This window comes from Pan troglodytes, chromosome 9, assembly GCF_028858775.2.
Source record: "Pan troglodytes isolate AG18354 chromosome 9, NHGRI_mPanTro3-v2.0_pri, whole genome shotgun sequence".
Taxonomy (NCBI): Eukaryota; Metazoa; Chordata; class Mammalia; order Primates; family Hominidae; genus Pan; species Pan troglodytes.
Genome location: NC_072407.2, coordinates 71,169,531 through 71,191,043, shown reverse-complemented (window position 1 = coordinate 71,191,043; position 21,513 = coordinate 71,169,531). Strand labels below are relative to the sequence as shown.

Below are 21,513 nucleotides of genomic sequence, written 5' to 3'. Positions count from 1 at the left end.
CAGTGAGCTGAGACCGTGCCACTGCACTCCAGCCTGGGCAACAGAGCGAGACTCTGTCTCAAAAAAAAAAAAAAAGAAAAAGAAAAAGAAGCAAAAGCAATCTAAATGAAGCTACAAAAAGAGAGAAAAGACTACCCATGGGGCAAACTCAAAGAGTGGAAACAAATCCCCCAAGTTATGTTGAACGTAATGGCAAACACCCAGGCCTGGTCAGTGCTCTGAACTTGACCTAGAGAAAAGACCTTCCGCCTGCTGCCTGCTCCTCATCCTTCAGGTTGCAGAGTTCATGCCGCCTTCTCAGAGAGGCCCCTGCTGACCTCCCTGGCTGAGCTCGCTTCCCATCTCTTTGCTTTCATAGTGTGGTCCTGTTTGGTTAGTGCAGGCCATCCCCGCTACATGCAGATTCCACACTTGTGACTATGCCCACTCGCTAAAAATGCATGTGTAGCCTCAAATCAACACTCTCAGTGCCTCTAGCCACATATAGACATGTGCAGGTGGCAAAGCGTCTGCACTGCTTGACGTCCATGTTCCTAGCTGAGGCTGAACCAGCCGACACACAGCCTTCTTGTCTTGGCTCTCAACCTGTTGTACTGAAACAGGTGTCATTTCTGCGATGTACTTAATGCCACTTTATCCACGTGTTTGTGCATTTTGCTTGTGATTCTACCACTTAAAGTGCCGTCTAATATTCCTAAATTGGAAAGGCTGTGACATGCCTAATGGAGATAGACTTGCGCTAGGTGAGCCTCTTTCAGGCATGAGGTATGGTGCTGCTGGCCATGAGTTCAGTGTTAATGAGTCAGCCACAGATAGAAAATGAGGTGTCTTCCAACAGAAACACACATAAAACAAAGTTACGTATTGATCAGTTGGCAAAAATGTAGCCAAGGCTTGTAGGAACCTAACTGATAAGGTTTGGCTCAGGGGCCCCACCAGGAATGCATCTCCTTCTTTGTTGTAGCCAGTTTCTAAGATGGCTTCCCTATTCCTCCCCACTGGTATCCACACCCTTGTGTAGTGCCCTCCCTCACCTAATAAGACTGACCTCTGCAACCAATAGAAATGATGGGGTGTGATTTTCCAGGCTAGATGGTAAAAGATGTTGTGGCTTCTTGGATCACATGCTCTGGGGAAAATCAGCCACCACGTTGTGAGGACACTCAAGCATTGCTGTGGAGAGGTCTCCGTTGCCAGGAGCTGAGGCCTCCCACCAGTTTGCCAAACACATGAGAATCTGCATTTGGAAGCAGATCCTTGGCCTCAATCAAGCCTTCTGATGATGCAGCCCAGCCAACGCCTTGACCACAACCTCATGAGAGACCCAGAGCCAGGACTGCCCAGCTAAGCCACTCCCAAATTCCTGACCCACAGAAACTGTGTGAGATAATAGATGTTTCTTCTTGTGTTAACCCATTAAGTGCTGGGGAAATTTGTTGTGCAATAATAAACAACTGATACATACCTCTTTGGTTTTTCAGAGTCCTTCCCTTCCTCAGAAGCCAGGGTCAAGCCCACCTCCATTCCCACTCCTGGGAAGACTGCTCTGAGGGTTGGCCACAATTTTACCCTCCCCTGGGCCCCACACAGTGAACTTGACACACACTTTGGTACGGTGTCCACTCCCATAACCTCAGGAGCCCCTGAGGACAAGACCCTGCTGGCTCCCTCATGCCCCTGAACCTGGACCATTGGTACAGGAGTGCAGATGATACTAATGATAGCATCAGAGAGCAGAGCAGACTTGGGACTCCTCAGCAGGAGAGTGACTGGAGCAACTCCTGCCTCTAGAGAGAATGAGAATTTGCTTTTGCCAGGCCCTTGCTACGTAGAGGCAGGGTCAAGGTACACACTTGACAAGTATCCCACTGACTCCCTGGGGCAAGAGGGTATCCTTGGCATCCCCATCCCACCGACAAAGGCAGCTTCAGCTCATTGCCCCAGGTCACTCAGCTCGGCCATGTCTGACCCAGGACTGGAACCAGCTGTTGGCTCCAGCGTCCACCCAGCCCTGCCTGCCCTGTCTTGGGCACTGCCACTTCTGCTTGCTCCTTGATGCCCCCATGCTCCAAAGGCCTTCACTCCATGCACCCACACGCGTGTCCCAAAGCTGGGGGCTCACACTACCAGCACAAACTCAGCACACCCACCTGGCCCTACCCCAGGCCTCTGATGTCACCAGACCTCCAAAGCCAGGAAGAGATACAAATGCATTGAAGTACGGTCACAGGGGAACACACGGTGACAAGAGCCACACCCTCCACCTGGAACCTAAGCCACTTGGAAGGCCACACAAGGAGGAAGCAGGGCAGAGTTGGGAACCTGAGACCAACCCAGAACCTATTCCTGTATCAGCTCATTCACTCACTCGCCGTTCACATGCAAAGTCCCTGAGCACCTACTGTGTGCCAGGCACAGTGCCAAGCCCTGAAAATGCAGCAGGGAATGCGACAAGCTCTCCTGGGCTTCCAGCCCTGCTGGGAGAGAAACTGTGAGCTAACCAAGCCCCAGCTCTCCCTGGACATGTCAGGTGCCTGTGAGTGAGTCTTCGGCCTCTCTAGAGCCTCAGTTTGTCCTCTCGAAATGTGGAGTGATGGCGAGCAGTGGCTCTCACCCAGCGGACCCACAGAGGGACATTTGGCAATGTCTGGAGACATATTTGGTTGTCATGCTGGGCAGGGCTTGGGGGGGTGCTACTGGCATCTGGTGGATAGAAGCCAGGGATGCTGCTAAACATCCTACAACATACAGGACAGCCTCCACAAAGAATGACCCTGTCCAAAATGTGGATAGTGCCACCACAGTGGAGAAACCCCAGCTTGGAGGGATTGGTGAGGCTGCAGGTGGAGAGGCTGCAGCACCAAGCCTGGCAGCTGGACAGTCCCTGACAAAGGTGTGTTCCCTTCTCCAGCCGTTCTTGAGGCCCTTGCTGAGACCAGGGGACCCTGAGCCCTGCAGGAACCCAGGCCATTGATGTATACACAGCCTCTCTGCCTGTCCACCAAGGTCCCAGGGCAGGGCCGTGTCAGCAGAACCCACGGCCAGCTCACGGACAGGAGGAAAGCAGGCCAGGCCTGTTCCTCACCTCTGCTGGTCCTGGGTTTCTCGAACTCCCATCAGGACTCAGGGTCTCCCCTCCCACAAGGTCCCAGCAAGGCTGCATGCAGCCTGCACTCACCCATCAGTCCTCGCTCCTGCCGCACCTCCCCGGCCGCCAGTGCCATCCAGGCCTCCCCAGCTGAGGGGCAGGATCTTCCTTCCAAAGTTGGGCAGTCCCAGGCAAGTGTCCTCCCTCTCTGGGTCTTGGTTCCCCACATAATGGGAATCAAAATAACTGCAGCCCCAGGTCACGGCATGGGCTTGGGGTGGGACCTGAGTGTCCCTCCTCAAACACAGAAGCTTCCTTCTGACCACCAGCGCTGCTCTCTGTGAGATCGCATTAGTTTGTTCTCATGCTGCTAATAAAGACATACCTGGGACTGGGTAATTTTTAAAGGAAAGAAGTTTAATTGACTCACAGTTGCACATGGCCAGGGAGGCCTCACAATCATGGCAGAAGGCAAAGGAGAAGCAAGACACATCTTCCATGGGGGCAGGCAAGAGAGAGCATGTGCCGGGGAACTCCCCTTTATAAAACCATCAGATCTCATGAGACTTATTCACTACCACAAGAACAGTACAGGGGAAACCACCCCCATGATTCAATGATCTCCACCTGGCCCCACTCCTGACACATGGGGATCATTACAATTCAAGGCAAGATTTGGGTGGGGACACAGCCCAATCATATCAGGGATCCTAACCCCGGAGAAAACAAAGGGTCAAGCACTGCTTTTTCTGCATTGCATTCACTGTGGGCTTCAGACACAGCAGAGTCAGGAGGACTCCTGTCCTTTGACCTGAGGCCAAGAGCCTGCTCTGACCCCTTGTCACCCTTCCCAACTGTGCCCAGGTCAGAAGTCTGTGCCCAGGCCTGCTCCTCCTGGAGGCCCCTCATCCCCAGTAAGAGCCTGCCACGGACTAGACATGTTGGGCTACACGGGCCCTGCACCAGGGCAGTCATCATCTTTACCAGCACAAAAACTCCCTCGATGACAGGGCCTCAGCAGGCCCCAGCCTTGACCCTGGCTTTCACGGTCCATTGGGTTTTGTTATAATTTACAATTTCCACTAGATGGATGGTTCCAAGTTCATTCACTTGTGCCACAAACATTTATGGGACCACCTACTGAGTACCGGGTGCCGTGGACAGGGATGTATGTGACTCACAACTTCATCAGGGCATGGAGAGTCTGTCCACCACCGTCAGGAGCATCGTGAGGAGTTGATGCTGTTCTGGGGACTCCACGTGAGAGCCTCCTGGGTCACTGAGGGAAGAGACACAAAACACAAGAAATTTGCAACCCGGAGGAGACCCACTGTCCAGGAGGGGGACCGGCAGCACCCTCACCCTGAAATAAGCTCCTGCCAATGACATTGGTTAAATCACACCCAGGTTCCCGCGTGGATGCAGATTTAGGCGGCCTGACGTGGTGAGACCTGACCTGGGAAAGTTACATGGCATCGAGGGATCGATTCCCAGTTCTGCCACTCACACTGTTCCACCTTAGACAAATAACTCGCTCCCCTAACCCTGAGAAATGGGGCCAGGAACCTGCTGGCGGGTGAGGAGAGTGGGTAGAGTCTGATAAAAATGTTTGTGTTTGGGCTGGGTGGCTCAGCCCACACACAGATAGGGAAGGTGCCTCCAGGCTGGACAGAGAGGAGGAGGAGAACTCCTGGGTCACAGGCAAGCAGCAGCTGCCCGGGGCTGGAAAGGACAGCAGTGGTGGCTCATCCAGCAACTGCATTTTCTAAGCAGTGGGCAGGATCCAGCCTTGGGGTCCCCTAGACAAGGTCACTGATATGGTTTGGCTCTGTATTCCCATCCAAATCTCATGTTGAATTATAATTCCCAGTGCTGAAAGAAAGGCCTGGTGAGGCCAGGCGTGGTGGCTCGCACCTGTAACCCCAGCACTTCGGGAGGCTGAGGTGGGCAGATCAGGAGGTCAGAAGATCGAGACCATCCTGGCTAACACAGCAAAACCCAATCCCTACTAAAAATACAAAAAATTAGCCAGGTGTGGTGGCACGTGCCTGTAGTCACAGCTACTCGAGAGGCTAAGGCAGGAGAATCACTTGAACCCAGGAGGCGGAGGTTGCAGTGAGCCAAAATTGCACCACTGCACTCCAGCCTGGGCAACAGAGTGAAACTCTGTCTCAAAAAAAAAAAAAGAAAGAAAGAAAAAGAAAAAGAATGGCCTGGCGGGAGGTGACTGGGTCATGGGGGTGGATTTCCTCCTTGCTTTTCTGGTCATAGTGAGTGAGTTCTCACTATGAGTGAGATCCAGTTGTTTAAAAGTGTGTGGCTCTTCCCTCTGTTTTCTCTTCCCCTTTCTCCAGCCATGTAAGACATGTCTGCTTCTCCTTCGCCTTCTGCCATGATTGTAAGTTTCCTGAGGCCTCCCCAGCCATGCTTCCTGTACAGCCTGTGGAACGGTGAGCAAGTTAAACCTCTTTTCTTTATAAACTACCCAATCTCAGGTATTTCCTTATAGCAATGTGCAAATGAACTAATACAGTCACCCTGCAGTTCTGAGGACAAACAGTTGGGCAAAGGCTGACGCCAGCACCAAAACCCGCAGGGTGGCCCAACAGCTTCACATCTGTTGTTCACAGGTGGCAGAGAAGACTTGGCCAACAGCTGCCCAGGTGGACAAAGGCAACTGTGAAAGGGAAAGCCTGGCCAGCTGCTGGTGGCCACAGGATGTGGGCACTGCAGGGCACTGTAGACAAAAGTGAATTCACACCAAAGGGTCACAGACCTAAATGTAAAACCTACAACTACAAGCCTGGAAGAAAACAGAGCAGAAGTTCTGCAACTTTGAGACAGGCATGAGTTCTTAGGTAGGACTCAAAAAGCACAAAGTATAAAAGAACAAAATCATAAATTAGACCTCATCAAAACAGAAATTTCTCCTCAAAAGACACTGCTAATAAAATGAAAAGACAAGCCACAGGCTAGGAGACAATATTTCCAAATTGTGTACATTATAAATATCTCTCATCTAGAACATAGAAGAACTCTTACAACTCAGTCATAAGAAAAACAACGCCTATTTTTTAAATACACAAAATTTGAACTGACACTTCACCAAAGATGAAAACAGACGGCAAATAAGCAACTGGATGGCAAACTGAAAAGATGTTCAACAACATTAGAGAGTCAGGAAAGGCAAATTAAAACCACCATACACTTACTAAAGTGGCTAAAATTTAAAACTGACAATACCAAGTGTTGACAAAGATGTGGAGCAACTGGAACTCTCATACCTTGCTGTTGGGAACGTAACACGATGCAGCCATGTCAGGAAAGAGTTTGGCAGTTTCTTATACAGTTAAATGTACACTTAACATACAATCCAGTGATAATCCCACTTCTGGCATGTGCCCAAAAGAAAACATATGTGCACCCAAAGACCCGGATACAAATGTTTGCAGCAGCTTTATTCATAGCAGCCACAAGTGGAAACAACTCAAATGTCCATTAACTGGTATGTGGGAAAGCAAGCTGTGGCATATTCATACAACCCAGCCTTCGTGCAAAGGTCACACAATATTCAACAGTAAAAAGGAACTATCTACAGATACACACAACAACACGGGTGAATCTCAAATGCATATGGCAAGTGATAGAGTCACAGGCAGAGAGCTGCACAATGCACACTTCCATTTCTATGACATGCTGGAAAACCACAGGAATAAAAACCAGGTCATTGGTTTCTAGGGGCTGGTGTGGGGACAGGCGTTGACGGCCAAGGGGCAGCATTGAGGGACTTCTGGGAGACAGTGCTGTACTATGCCTGGACTACAGTGGTCGTTGCACGATTGTGTCTTTGTCAGAAGTCACCAAACTGTAAAAACAGCCACTTTTGCTGTGTGCTCATTATGGCTCAATAACACTCCACCCAAAAAAAAAAAAAAATCACTTCACTCTCCTCATCACTGAAAGTAACGACATTGAAGGAAGAGGAGGAACACTCCTTACGTGGCAGAAATGGTGCTGAACAACCAAGGAGCTGCATTCCCTGTGGTCAGGTACCCAGGGGGCCCTGGGTTCTCTCCATTTTACAGATGAGTAAATGGAGGTCTGGAGGTGCCAGGTCACCCAGTGCCACCCAGGAAGGCTGGAATGGAGTTGGGACTTCCGCCTAGGCCTGACTGCAGCGTCACCCCCCAAACCACTAAGGCTGTCCTGGGAGAGACCTTGGGGATCAGCAAGCCAGCCTCCTCCTCCCGTTTTCTGGAGGAAAGCATGAGGCTTCAGGGGGCCCGACCCATCCAGGCTCACGAAGAGAGGGACAGAATCAGAATCTGGAGGGAGCCAGGTCTCATTTGTCAGCAAACACCTTCCTACGACAACCTTGGGAATAGAAAAGACCCCAAGACATGACAGGAACGAGATCCGAGGCCACGTGCAACACACGTGCACCAGGGTAAGCCCCGCCCCTACCCTCAGGGAGCTCCCAGCCCCATCTGGCACAAGGTCACCTCCCAGACCCTGGGCAAGTGGCAGCCCAGACACACCCAGGAGTGCAAACACCTCTCCACAGTCCCCTCCTGGGACACTGGGCCCCTGAGGATGATGGAAGCTGCGGGTTCCCCATGGGGGCTCTGGGGTTACAGCAGGGAGGGAGGGGGACCCATGACATGCCTTAGGCCTGTCCAGGAGGGATTCCAGCCCCAGGGAGAAGGCAAAGACAGGAACACTGTTTCCAAGCCAGAGAAGCAGTGAGAGTCCACACCGCGTTTCCCGGTCTGCAGGGAAAGGCAACAGCTGGTGGGTGGGTCAGTAACCAGACCTTTCTGGGCTGGCTTCAGGACCTCTACACCCCACCTCGGTTCTGACCAACAGTTATGGGAGTCAGAAAATGCAAGTGCTCAGCTCTTTAGCCCAGGAATTCCCAGCCAGCAGGCAAAGCCCTCGGGAACACACGTGCAAGATGCCCCACCTAGAGGCAGGAATGTGGCTGAGGCATTTGCACCATTAGGCAGGTCTGAATACCTGAGGAGGAGAGCTGCTCCCTCAGCGCTTCCCACCCTAGCTTCCCATCATGGCTGGGCCACCTACCAGCTTCTCTGTGCCTCAGTTTCCTCATCTGGGAATTGTGGATTGCAATCCTATCTACACCCCAGTCTCTGATGGAGATAGTGTATGCAAAGTACATCTACGTAGGCCTGACACACAGCTAGTAGCCGTGTGGCAGCCAGCCCAGGGTTGTTCTTGGGAACATGGGACAGCCCACTGCCTGGAAATTTGGTGGCTCTAGGATTGGCCAGACATCTTCCGTGGAAAACCAGGCGGCCCATGCTAAGACACGGTGGCCCATCGAGATATCGCAGTCTGGGAACCTTTCCGGGCCACCCCTGGGCAGCTCGGACAGTGCCAGGGACCTTGGCCAGCTCATGCCTAGAGGCTCCCCTGCCAGGCTGCCTGCATCCTCCTCGAGCAAGGCCTGGCCTAGATGCACAGACACCCAGAGGGAAGGGGCTCCGGGACAGCAGAGGTTGGGGACAGCCTTCTGAGCCTCTGTTTAGGACCAGCACGATGCTAAGAGGACCTCCAGGACAAGAGCCGGCAGGGACCACAAGCCAACAGGCCTCTGACATCACCAGGCCTCCAAAGTCAGGAATACATAAAATGCATCGAAACACGGTCACAGGGGAACACAATGCTGGAGAGGACACCCTCTGAAGGAAGGAGGGCTCGGCTCTTTTGAAACATGGATGGAAAACTCCAGAAGACAGATATCCTTATTTATGAGGTGCCCCGATCCCTGAGCAGGCAGTAGAACCGGCCAGCCCTCGAGGCCCCCCACTGAGCTTCTGCAAGCTGCATTTCCTGGGCTTCTGCAAGCTGCATTTCCTGGGCTTCTGCAAGCTGCATTTCCTGGGCTTCTGCAAGCTGCATTTCCTGGGCTTCTGCAAGCTGCATTTCCTGAGCTTCTGCAAGCTGCATTTCCTGGGCTTCTGCAAGCTGCATTTCCTGGGCTTCTGCAAGCTGCATTTCCTGGGCTTCTGCAAGCTGCATTTCCTGGGATCGGATAGCACTTCCTCCCCGACTCCCTGGGAGCATCCTCTACAGTGGGGAGCCTGAGTTAACAGAGGCGGCCGCTGAGGCTTATGGAAGTCATGTTCCCTCTCAAGGCCACACAGCCAGACATGGCAGAGCCAAGATTGGAACGTAAGATTCTGATTCCAGTGCTCCATCTCTTTCCCTGGCCCACCTCCCTGCACATGCAGATTCCACCTACCTAGCAAACACCCACACCCACTCTCATCACCCCCATCAAGGCCCCCACCCAGGAATGGCAAGGTTCATCGCCTTGAAGGAACACTTAGATTCCTTCTTCCATTTAAAAAAATTATTCTATTATTATTATTATTATTATTATTATTATTATTATTGAGACAGGGTCTTACTCTGTCATCCAGGCTGGAGTGCAGCAGCACAATCTCAGCTCACTGCGGCCTTGAACCTCCCAGGGTTCAAGCAATTCTCCCATCTCAGCCTCCCTAGTAGCCAGGACCACAGGCATATACCACCACACCTGGCTAATTTTTGTATTTTCTGTAGAGACATGGTCTCACTATGCTGCCCAGGCTGGTCTCAAACTCCTGGCCACATGTGATCCACCTGCCTAGCCCTCCCAAAGTGCTGAGATTGCAGGTATAAGCCACTGCACCCTGCAAAGAATTCTATTGATCTAACTATGCCGGAGTAGAGACAGATCAATATTATACATTGTATTATTTCCTGGGCCCGCCATAACCAATTACCACAGGTGGCTCAGAATTGTGGGAATTATTCTCTCACAGCTCTGGAGGCAGAAATCCAAACTCAAGGTGTCGGCTGGGCTGGGTCCGCTGAAGGCTCTCAGGGAGGGTCCTTCCTTGCCCCTGCCAGCTTCTGCTGGTTCCTGGCGTTCCCTGGCTTATGGCCGCATCCCCCCAACCTCTGCTTCCATCGGCACATGGTCTTCCCGGCCTGTGTCTCTGGATCTCTTCTTCTTATGAGGATACCAGCCATGGGGTCAGGGCCCACCCTGCTCCAGAACTACCCCCTCTTCACTTGACTACATCTGCAAAGACCCTATCTCCAAAGAAGGTCATATTCTGAGGCTCCAAGTGGATGTGAATTTTGTGGGGATATTTTTTTTTAGTTAACACATAATAACGTACATATTCATAGGGCACATGTGATATTTCAATACATGTATATGATCCCATTTCAACAAGTAACAATCACAGCAGGTGACTGGGATGTCCGTCGCCGCAAACATGTATCTCTTCTTTACGTTGGGAACATTCCGATTCTTCTCTTCTAGCTATTTTGAAATATATAATAAATTATTAACTGTAGTCCCCCTACTGTGCCATAGAACACTAGAGCTCATTCCTTCTGCCCAACTGTAATTTTGTACCCATTTACCAATCTCTCCCTATTCCCCTCTCCCCGTCACCCTTCCCATTCCCTGGTCCCCAGGCTCATCCACTTTTCCTCAAATGACAGAATTGCATTCTTTTTTATGGCCGTATAGTATTCCATTATGTATTTGCACTTCATTTTCTTTATGCATTCATCCATTGATGGGCACATAGGTTGATTCCATCTCTTAGCTATTGTGACTACCACTACAGTGAGAATGTGGGTGCAGATGTCTCTTTCACATGCTGATCTCCTAGTCTTTGTATACATACCCACTAGCAGAATTGCTGGGTCATATGGTAGTTCTGCTTTTAATTTTTGGAGGAATTTCCATACTGTTGTCCATAATGGCTGCACTATTTTAAATTCCCACTAAGAGTGTATAAGAGTTACTTTTCCCTGTATCCTCACCAGCATTTGTTGTTTGGTTGTTTTTGTCTTTTTGATAATTTTATTTCTATTTTAAGTGGGATGAGATATCTCACTGTGGTTTTGTTTTCTGTTTTTTGTTTTTGTTTTTGTTTTTGTGATGAAGTCTCGCTCTGTCACCCAGGCTAGAGTGCACTGCCACGATCTCCACTCACTGCAACCTCCACCTCCTGGGTTCAAGCAATCCTTCCACCTCAGCCTCCCAAGTAGCTGGAATTACAGGCATGCATGACAATGCCCAGCTATTTTGTGTATTTTTAGTAGAGACAGGTTTCACCATGTTGGCCAGGCTGGTCTCAAACTCCTGACCTCAAGTGATCCACTCGCCTCGGCCTCCCAAAGTACTGGGATTACAGGTGTAAGCCACCACGCCCAGCCCTCATTGTGGTTTTAATTTACATTTCTCTGATGATCAGTGATGTTGAGCATTTTTTTCATATACTTGTTGGCCCTTTGTATGTCTTCTTTTGAGAAATGTCTATTTAGAATAATTTCCCATTTTTAAATCTTATTTGGATTTTTTGCTGTTGAGTTGTTCAAGTTCTTTATATGCTTTTGTTGCCAGTGCTTTTGAAATCTCAGCCATAAAATCTTTGCCCAGACCAATAGCCTGAAGTGTTTCCCCTATGCTTTCTTCTAGTAGTTTCATAATAAGTCTTTAATCCATTTTGAGCTTTTTGTGTGTATCGTGTAAGGTATGGGTCCAACTTCATTCTTTTGCATGTGAATATCCAGTTTTTCCAGCACCATTTATTAGAAACCGTCCTTTCCCCAACACATGTTCTTGGTGCCTTTGTTGAAAATCAAGTGGCTATTAATGCATGGATTTGCATCTGGACCCTCTATTGTGGTCCATGTGTCTATGTGTCTGTTTTTAGCCAGTACCATGCTGTTTTGGTTACTATAGCTTTGTAGTATATTTTGAAGTCAGGTAGTGTGATGCCTCCAGTTTTGTTCTTTTAGCACCAGATTGCTTTGGCTATTGGGGTGTTTTGTGGTTCCATATGACTTTCAGGATTGTTTTTTCTATTTCTGTGAAGAATGTCATTGCTATTTTGATAGGGATTGCACTGAATCTGTAGATCACTTTAGGTCATATGTGGGGACATTATTAACCATCATTTCTTCAACCTAAAAGTTCATTTCTTTCTTTTGATTTTAAAAGACATTAAAACATCACTGTGGGTCCCTGCAAGTATCATGGGCCCAGGCGCAGTGTGTCCTGGAGGTGCCACCCCATCTCCATCCACCCCAGCACCTGGCACATTCTCCCAGCACACAGTAGGTGCGCACCAGGCTGCCTTCCTGCAGGGGTCCCAGCAGCTAGAGAGAGGTCAGCTCGCCTGTGCTTTCTGCTCCCCCTCCCCAGTTATCACCTGTGCCTCCTCCTGGGTGCTGGGTGGATAATGTTCTTTGCTGTAATCTGCTCCTTCCGAGGGTGACTTCCCACTGGCCGCCCTGCACAAACAGCCCCACTCTGGCTGCCACCCGCCCGGCTCCAGACTCCTGATATGAATGCAAAGGTTAGATATTCTTGACACCGCTTTAATTTTTCAAATAGCAAGCCAGTTACCAAGCACGTTGGCACCTGGGCTCGGTTCCACCACGACTTGGCAGGGCCCACGCAAGCTGCTGGCAGTGATGGATGCGTGCCCCTCGGCACACCCCCCCCCCACCCACCCGGCCGCAGCCACGCCAGCCCCAGGACCTCACGCAGCCAGTCCCCGGCAGCTGTGAGGCCCGAGTGCCAAGACACAGAGCGGGCTTTTCCAAGCGCCGGGATCCGGCTGGGCGGGCTTCCCAGCACGGCCTCTGGGAAATGTGTGCAAGGCCTCCGTCAATCTGTAGGGACTAAGCTGCTAGGAGGGCCTGGGGCTGAGCGATTTCATGTTTTTTCCCACCCACCTGGCCTCACCCTCCCTCAGCCTCCTCACCAAAACAAAATCACTTTAAAAATGAAAAGTAACAGGCAATGCAGAGGCTCTCAGAGCTGGATGGAACTTAGCCGTCAGAGGGTCCCATTCACTCATGGTACAGTTGGAGACACTGAAGCTGCAACCAGGAGGCTGAACAGCCAAGACTAGAGCCAGGGTTTTGGCTATCAGAGGGGACAGTCGCTCAGCAGTTCTCAGGAGCATGCGAGCCAGGCAGCCGGTCCGATTCCTAGCTCTGCCACTCGTGAGCTCTGCAACTCCGGGCAAATCTCTTCACCTCTCTGTGCCTCAGTCTCCCCATCCACAGAGTACAACCCACACAGGACCTGCCTCTCAGGCTATTGTCAGGACGATGGTGTCATCAGCATATGGGGAGAGGTGGGCCTCAAGCAAGGCTGGACAGTCGCTGCACGGGGTACAGAACCCTGGAATGGTAGGGTCCCTGAGGAAGGTCAGAGTCAGACCCCTGCGGCAAGTGAGACACAAAGGCCATTCCGGACCGCACTCCACAGTGAGGCCAGCACCCGCATCCATGCACCAGGCCACCAAGAAGGGCCGTCTGTCCGCCAGGCACCGTCTGGTGCTGCTAGGCCTCTGGGAAGGACTCCAGCTCCTGACTTATGGGCACTGGCAAGTACTAGGTAGACAGACTGGAGCTCGAGGGGACATCAGAGCCCTCTGGACAGCCCCAGAGAGGGGCTGCATGTGGCCCAAAGCACCCAGCCCAAGGACTCAGACCCCACCAGGTGTGTGCCCTCCTCAACCTCATAGCAGATAGGGCTCTGAGGCAAAGCCCCTCCCCTGCCTGCCTCCCTTTTGAGAAGCCTGAAGCCCCATCTGATCAGCCCTCGAATGTCCACTAAATGCCTCTAAACAGGAGGTGGGGTTCAGCCTCTCACAGACAAGTGTGCCTGAGAGCCTCAGGTGAGCCAGGGGCCACTCAGCAGAGGCACAGGCTGGAGGGACAGGGCCCTGGACAGGTGCAGTTTGATGAGGGTAGAAGGACACAGATGACGCCTGGGCCAGCGTCACCCACACACCAGCCCCCAGCCACACAGCTGCTGATCACTCTGTACATGGCTGGTGAGACTCATAAACTGTGGGGGTTTTTTTAAAACATATTTAATTTTAATTATTTTACATTTAAAAACTGAAGCAATAATTGGATTATTTGTAACTCAGAGGATAAATGTTTGTGGGATGGATACCCCATTCCCCAGGACGTGCTGATTTCACACTGCATGCCTGTATCCAAACATCTCATGGACCCCACAGGTACATACACCTACTACAGACCTGCAGAAAAATTCATTAAATTTAATTTTTAAAAACTGAAGCCATGTGGGCCAGGCGCAGTGGCCCACGCCTGTGATCCCAACACTTTGGGAGGCCAAGGCAGGCAGATCACTAGGTCAGGAGTTCGAGACCAGCCTGACCAACATAGTGAAACCCTGTCTCTACTAAAAATACAAAAATTAGCTGGGCGTGGTGGTGTGCACCTGTAATCCCAGCTACTCAGGAGGCTGAGGCAGGAGAATCGCTTGAACCCGGGAGGTGGAGGTTGTAGTGAGCCAAGATTGTGCCACTGCACTCCAGCCTAAGCGACAGAGTGAAACTCCTTCTCAAAAAAAAAAAAAAAAATTAAAAATACTGAAGCCATGTGAAATAGCCTCTTGTTCAACACAACTTTATTGTCTAGGTAGGACATTCAACATGTAGTGTCTGAAGTAAGAGGTGCTCTCAATGTAAGAAAAGTACCAGGTTTTTAAGACTAGTACATACAAAAGAATGCAAAATATCCCAATAATTTTAATATTGATTATGTGCTGTTTCAATATTTTGGATGGATTGGGTTAAATAAAATGTGATTAAAATTCATTTCACCAGTTTCTTTTTACCTTTTTAATGTGGCTACTCAAAAATTGTAAATTATCTCTGTGGTTCGCATGACAAATGCTGCCCAACTTACGATGGGGTTACGTTCCAGCAAACCCATCCATTGAATCAAACGCATTGAATCCACCTGAACATCATAGCGCAGCCTGGCCCACCCTATGTGTGCCCAGATCACTGCCATTAGCCTACAATTGGGCAAAATCATCTAACACAAAGCCTGCTTTATAATAAGATGTTTACTATTTCATGGAATTTACTGATGTTCTACTGAACGCATATGGCTTTCACACCATTGTGAAGTCAAGAGATCCTTAAGCTGCATCCTAAGTTGGGAGCCATCTGTCTACAGCTGACCCTTAAACAACACGGGTTTCAACCTACAGGCAGGTTTTCTTCCACCTCTACCACCCCTGAGGCACAAAGACCAACCTCTCCTCCCACTCCTCCTCCTCCTCATCCTCCCCCTCTTCCTCTTCCCCCCACTCCTACCCCTCTTCCCCCTCCTCCCCCTCCTCCCCCTCCCCCTCTCCCCCCTCCTCCCCCTCTCCCCCTCCCCCTCTTCCCCCTCCTCCCCCTTCTCCCCCTCCCCTTCTCCCCCCTCCTCCACCTTCTCCCCTCCCCCTCCCCCTTCCTCCTCACCTCCCCCCCCTCTTCCTCCTCCCCTCCCCCTCCTCTTCCTCCTTCCTCCCCCTCCTCCTCTGACTTAGCCTCTTTGATGTAAGATGACAAGGATGGAAACCTTTATGATGATCCACTTCCACTTACTGAATAGTAAATATATTTCTCTTCTTTATGATTTTCTTAATAACATGTTCTTACTTTATTGTAAGAACACAGCATGTAATACATGTAACATACAAAATATCTGTCCATCAACTGTTGATGTTATCAGTGAGGCTTCTGGTCAACAGTCAACTATTAGTAGTTCAGTTTTGGGGGAGTCGAAAGTTACATGCAGGTTTTCACTGCATGGGGGAGGGGGTCGCAACCCTAACACGTGCATTGTTCAAGGGGAAACTGCGTGTCTGTTGGGCCCCAGTGTTTTGGGGCCTTTGCTGATTTGCTCCTTTTGAACTCGCCAGTAAAGGTGGTAATAAACGTAGCAGAACCCTCGCCGGCCCTCCCGAGCACCAGTCTGTGAGCTAAGCTTACATTCTCCAGCTGCCCTCAATGCCCCCGCATTCCGACAAGATAGGATCCATTGATCCCTATCCGGGCCCAGAGAGATGGAGTAACTTGCCCAGGTCACACAGCAAGGCCTTGGGGGACCTCATATCTATAGGCCTGAGGTGGAGGCCCTGGGAGGGCGCCTGGTCTCCTCTCCTCCCTCCAGCTCCTCAGCCACATTCTGCCCTGGATTTTCTCGGGGATTGGGGGCCTTTCTCAGTTCCTAAAACCAACAGTGAATCCAACCCCAGGAGCGCCTCCTCTGGCCGCTGTCTACCGGAACCAGGGGAGGAGAGAAGTGAGACCAGAGACTGCAGACCTTGAAGGCTAGAACAGGGAAGGGGGAAGTGGGCCAGCGGGGAGGGTCGTGGCGGGGGCACCCAGGGGTACAAAGGTACTTAGCCCCTGCAAGGGCCAGGAGGGAGGGCAGGGGGAAGTAGGAGGACCCCACCCCTCGCCCACTCAGCAAAGGACTCTTGGGCACCTGGCGCGCACTCACCACCGTGCTCAGTGTTGGGTGCAGTGGTGGGTGGGGCCTCAACCTCACAGAGCTGGCATTCGGCGGCAGGGACAGGTGCTGATCACCCTAATGGTCAAGCAGAATGCTTGCAGGGTGCAAGGTCACAAAGGTCTGGGTTCAAACTCTAGCTGGGCCTCCACTATGTGACCCTGGGCTACCGTGGGCTGCAGCCCGCTGGCGTGAGGAGAGACCTCGAAGGTGCAGGGAACTCTGGGGCTTCCCCCACCACGGGTAGAGGAGATTCAGAGGTCTCCGCAGAAGCGCACAGAAAAGCCAGCTCTGCCCCAGCCCCCTCCCCGCCCTCACACCCAGCCTGAGCACTTCCTTCACTCCCTGGATCAGGGCTGCATGCAAGATGTCACCGGCTCACCGGCTCTGCAACCTACGTCTCCGCAAACCACTGATGCCACCCACTCCCGCCTCTCACAGGGAGCTGACTCGATTTGCCCGAGGTCCCTGAGCTGGCAGGAACAGATCAGAGTGTTCTGGCTCCCCTCCCCCCGCCCCCCCCCCGCCATGGGTCTAGCAGATTAAAAGAAAACTTCCCCAGGAAGGCTGCAGAGACACACCCAGCCCTGTTTCTGAGATCACAGGCGAGGAGCCTAGAGGCAGGGACAGAATGACAAATGCTTCTTAGGGGACCCAAATGCCTCCCGTTCCGGGTACAGAGTGCTGCCCTATTATCCACCAATGCAGAGAGCACTGCTGCGGGGCGAGGGCTCCGGAATGTTTGCAGGACACATAGCAGAGCTGTGAGTCAGCCGAGGCAGGGAGGAGGCCACACAGCAGGGCGGGCAGGTGGGGAGCCGGGCGTGAGGTCAAACCCTCCATGCAGAACTAGGGTAAACAATGGCCCAGGACCAGCCCTTGGGCAGCATTCTCCATGGCCCAGCCCAGGTAACATCGGAACTGTGACCAAGAGGAGGAAAGGCACTCGCCAGGAGGGAAGCCATTTGCCCTGGGTCCTTCCGGGATTTGGGGCCAAGATTCTGGACTCCCAGCACAGTGCTCTCTCTTGGCCAAGCGCTGCCTGGACATGGCTGTCCCTGGATATAAATGAAACCTTGTAGATTTGAAGAGTATTCTAGCCGCCCCGGAAGGCTGGCTGCTCAGAGGTGCTGTCTCACGATGGGATCATATACGCAGACATGGGGCCCTACCTCAAACTGGCCGTGTGACCTGGGGCAAGCCACTTATGGGTCTGAGTCCCAGTTGCCCCACCTGGAAAAGGGACAGGAATTCCTACCACCCCAGGCACATGTACAGTTCCAATGAGATAAGAACCGAAGCACCCACTGTGTGCCAGGCACTGGGTAGGGGCTTTGCATGTGGTATCTGTTGTCTGTGCTGCACCCTCTCCACGTTAGGGAGGCAGAAACTGGCACGTGGAGAGGCCAGCTTGCCGTCGGCCACACTCTGAGGATGTGGCAAGGCCAGAACCTGCAGGTTCATGCCCTCTGCAGTGCAGTGCCTCCAGCAGGCTCCCAGAGGGCATGGGACCCTCCGCCCCAACCCGCCTGTGAGCCCCTCAGAGCCCGGGAAGACACGTGCGGGTGCAGCTGCAGGGAGGGCAGGGCTGATCCGAAGGCTCCTTGGGGTGGGGAAGGATGGCTGAGCCGGGATCCACTTTCCACATGGGTCCTGAGCACACTGCTCTTCACTCCAAGTTCTCGGCCACTTGGGATCACGCTCTTCTTTAATTATCCAAGCAATGCCTCCCACTGCCCTCGGAGCAGTACACCCCACCAGGGGCCTCCCCAAAGTCCCTGGGGATCGGGCTGAGACAGACGGGCAGGGGCTTGACTCCCTCCGAGCTGCCCTCCGCCAGCTGCCTCCACTCCTGTTCTCAGGCCCACCTTGCCCCCTGCCCCTCACTGGGCACCCCAGGGTCGTGGTGGGGGCAGGCGGTCCCAACGGCCTAGGCTCTGGATGACTTGCATTGAATAACGCTCTATTGCTCCCAGGACCCCCGTGCAGGGTGGCACTGTCTCCCTCTCTCCAGCACCTCTGCCTGGCTCCCACGGCCCTCCCCCGCAACCAAAACCACCAATTCCGAGTCTCAATGATACAGAGTGGTCCAGCCAACCTTTCACCAGCTACCCAAAAATCCCAGGGGAGGTAGTCAGCTGGGCTTGAGGACAGCCACCCCAGCCCTGGGGGAGCCACTCCCAGGCAGGACACCTCCTGCCTCTCAGGTCACACCCCTTCCTAGATGCCCACATCTGTATGATGGGGATGAGAAAATCTTCTCTTTATGGAAGAAAATCTACAGAGAGCCCTGAGCAGGAGCCTGGCATGGATATAACACACACCCAACAGCTGCTGCCACTTCCTTCCCTGGGAGGGCCTTCTGCAGCTCGGCGCCCTCAGCCTGTGCGTGGCTTTGCCCCCTGCACATTTGGTAAGTGAAGCTCAAGGCTGAGACCAAAGGCACACAGGGGCATGTGCATGCTTGAGTCTTATGGGTACGTGCTGTGTGCCTGTGTGCATGCATGCCCAGGCAGGTACGTGTGTGTGGGTGTGCAGAAACATGTACGTGTGTGCATGCATGCCCAGGCAGGTATGTGTGTGTGGGCGTGCAGAAACATGTATCTGTGTGTGTTGTGTGCAGAAGCATGTACATGTGTGTTGGTGTGCAGAAGCATGTATGTGTGTGTGTGCATGTTTGTATAGATGTGTTGTGCCTGTGTGTGCATGTGGGCAAGTATATGTGTGGCTCACATAAGAAAGTTCCTTAAATTATAACCACCTTGGAGTATGTCACACTTATTGCTGCCATGATTATAGCAGTGGTCACTTTTGGGCGCCTGGTGAGTGCCCAGCTAAGCACTTGCCTGGTGAGGGTCCCAGCCAGGATTGAAGTCCAGCCTTCGTGACTGCAGACGGGCACCCCCCACCTGCACCTGGCATGTCAGGGACCTAGCACACAGGAGCGTGTGACCACCTGACCCAAGAGCTCTGCAGCAAAGGGCCCAAGCCCATTTGCTGGATCCTGAGCCGCTATTGCGGCTGGACTCTCACACGTGACCTGTGCACCCGACCTGTTTGCCACATGGCACCAGGCCCTTTCTGACCGCACCCCCCCCCCTCGTCCCAGCCAGCAGGCATCAGCAGGACCCTGGGAAAGCAACAGTGATGTAGTCAGGGCCACCTCCTCATCTCCTGCTCCATGCTAAAGAGAGAGCCAGACCAAGACTGGAGGTCTCTAGGAGGGACAAATAGAGCCACCAAGTCCCCGCAGAGGAGCAGCCCCTGCATGCTGCTGTGAGCGTGGGGTACCCCACCTCCTCACACCAGCCCCATCAGCAGGAGGTCGACGGCCACGTTCTACAGGTGAGGAAACTGAAGCGCAATGTGGACCCTGCCTGAGGTTACCCAGCTAACATGCTGCAGCCGCGGTGCGAAGCCAGCCGTGGCTTCCATTCAGACATGCTACTCCAAGGAGACCCCCAGACCTCCCCAGCAAGGCTGCCCTCTCTCCCCACCCTGCTTCCCCAGGGGGCTGAGTCTCTGATCCCATGAGAATGCAAGCCACAAGGATAGGACTTGGTCTGTTCTGTCCCCTGTGGTGCCCCAGCACTGTGAGGTGTGCTTGGCTCATGGAAGGTGTTCAGAAAGTGCTGAATGAATGGATGAGTGTGTGAGTGAATGAATGAATGGGCTGCTTCAGTCTCGGCTCAGAGTCAGGGTCCTGAGGTCATTTGCGGGTTGGAATCTTCATTCCACATTGGGCTGCACAGCCTTATGCAAAAGTCACTTTACCCCTTGGCTACTCCACCCGTAAAATAGTGACAGAGCTACTACAAGGGCTGGTGGTGGGATTACAGGGGTGAGGCCAGTGCTGGGCACAGTGGTACTGGCTGCCATTCTCCCCATCTGGATCTCAGGCCTTCAAAGCCAGTTTGTCCCTAGTGCCCTAACTCCAGAGGTTCCCCCAGAGTATCTCTCCCAAGAAACCCATGGTTGGTATCCAGGCCCCTGAGAAGCACCTGAGCTGCCCTCCTCATGTGTGTTAAGTCCATCCACTTAACTTTGGGGAGAGGCCACCCAAATCCTCATGTTCTGAGAGACAAGAGTCTTTGCCAAATGTATCGGTCAGGATGAAATTTGACCCCACGTAAATTTCCTATCATGTAAAAGAAGTCCAGGGATAGGCAGTCTAAGGCACCAAGAAGTCAACAGGAACCAAGCTTCCTTCCAACTAATTCACCACTCCCAGGGTGTGGCTCTCAACCTCATAGTCTAAGATGGCTGCAAGAGCTCCAGCCATCACATCCACATTCCAAGCAGCAAGGAATGTGGAAGGGAGAAAGGAGGTGTGCCTATTCCCTGGAAGGAGACTTCCTAGAAGACCCACGCTGCTCACATCTCATTGGCCAGAACTGAGTCACACACTCAGTGGTAGAGCATGACAGTAATGACCCCTAATTTATTCACACTCCCTCATATGACTGTTTGACTCTGTCACTCCTCCCACCAGGAGATGAAGTTTATTTCTCCACCCCTGAATCTGGACTTGGCCTGTGACTTGCTTTGTCCAAAGGGATGAAGCAAACAGGATGCAAGCAGAGGCTGGAAAAGCTTTTGTGCATGCAGGCTGCTATGTCGGTACCGGGACCTCCCACCAGCACATGAGCAAGGCCGGGCTGGTCTCCTGAGGATGAATGAGCACATAGGGAGAGCATCGCTGTCCCAGCAGAGGCCCCCAACATGGGAGAGAGGCCATCCCCAACCATCCAGCCACAGCCAGGCCAGCCCGGATCAGAAATCTTGCTTAGCCAACTCACAGAACCTGGAGAAATAATGAACCCTCGCTGTTTTAAGCCACAATGTTTTGAGGTGGTTTGTTACACTGCAAAAGCTAGCTGACACACTTCTCCAGCAACAGGGAGGCTAGGCAATGCAGCCTACTCAATGGACCACAAAGCTCCTACACTGGATTTTTGAGTCTAAAAGGAAAGGAAGTAGGCCCAGTGGCTCACGCCTGTAATCCCAGCTACTGAAGAGTCTGAGTTCAGAGGATCACTTGAGGCCAGGAG

The 21,513-nt window shown here is 52.3% G+C and overlaps 1 protein-coding gene across 3 annotated transcripts in view; it reads right to left on the bottom strand.

Annotated features, from left to right (window-relative positions):
• Window positions 1-3,486: 3,486 nt before the first annotated feature.
• Window positions 3,487-21,513, bottom strand: part of TPCN2 (two pore segment channel 2) — an 88,159-nt gene continuing 70,132 nt past the window's right edge. For 2 of the 3 annotated variants that reach the window (XM_063784230.1, XM_063784232.1), the window contains one exon: window positions 4,212-4,367. In XM_063784230.1, coding sequence (XP_063640300.1) covers window positions 4,306-4,367 — 62 coding nt within the window. In that variant the 3' untranslated portion in view covers window positions 4,212-4,305. Of the gene's footprint in view, window positions 4,368-21,513 lie in introns of all 3 variants that reach the window. The other variant, XM_063784233.1, reaches the window with a different exon arrangement.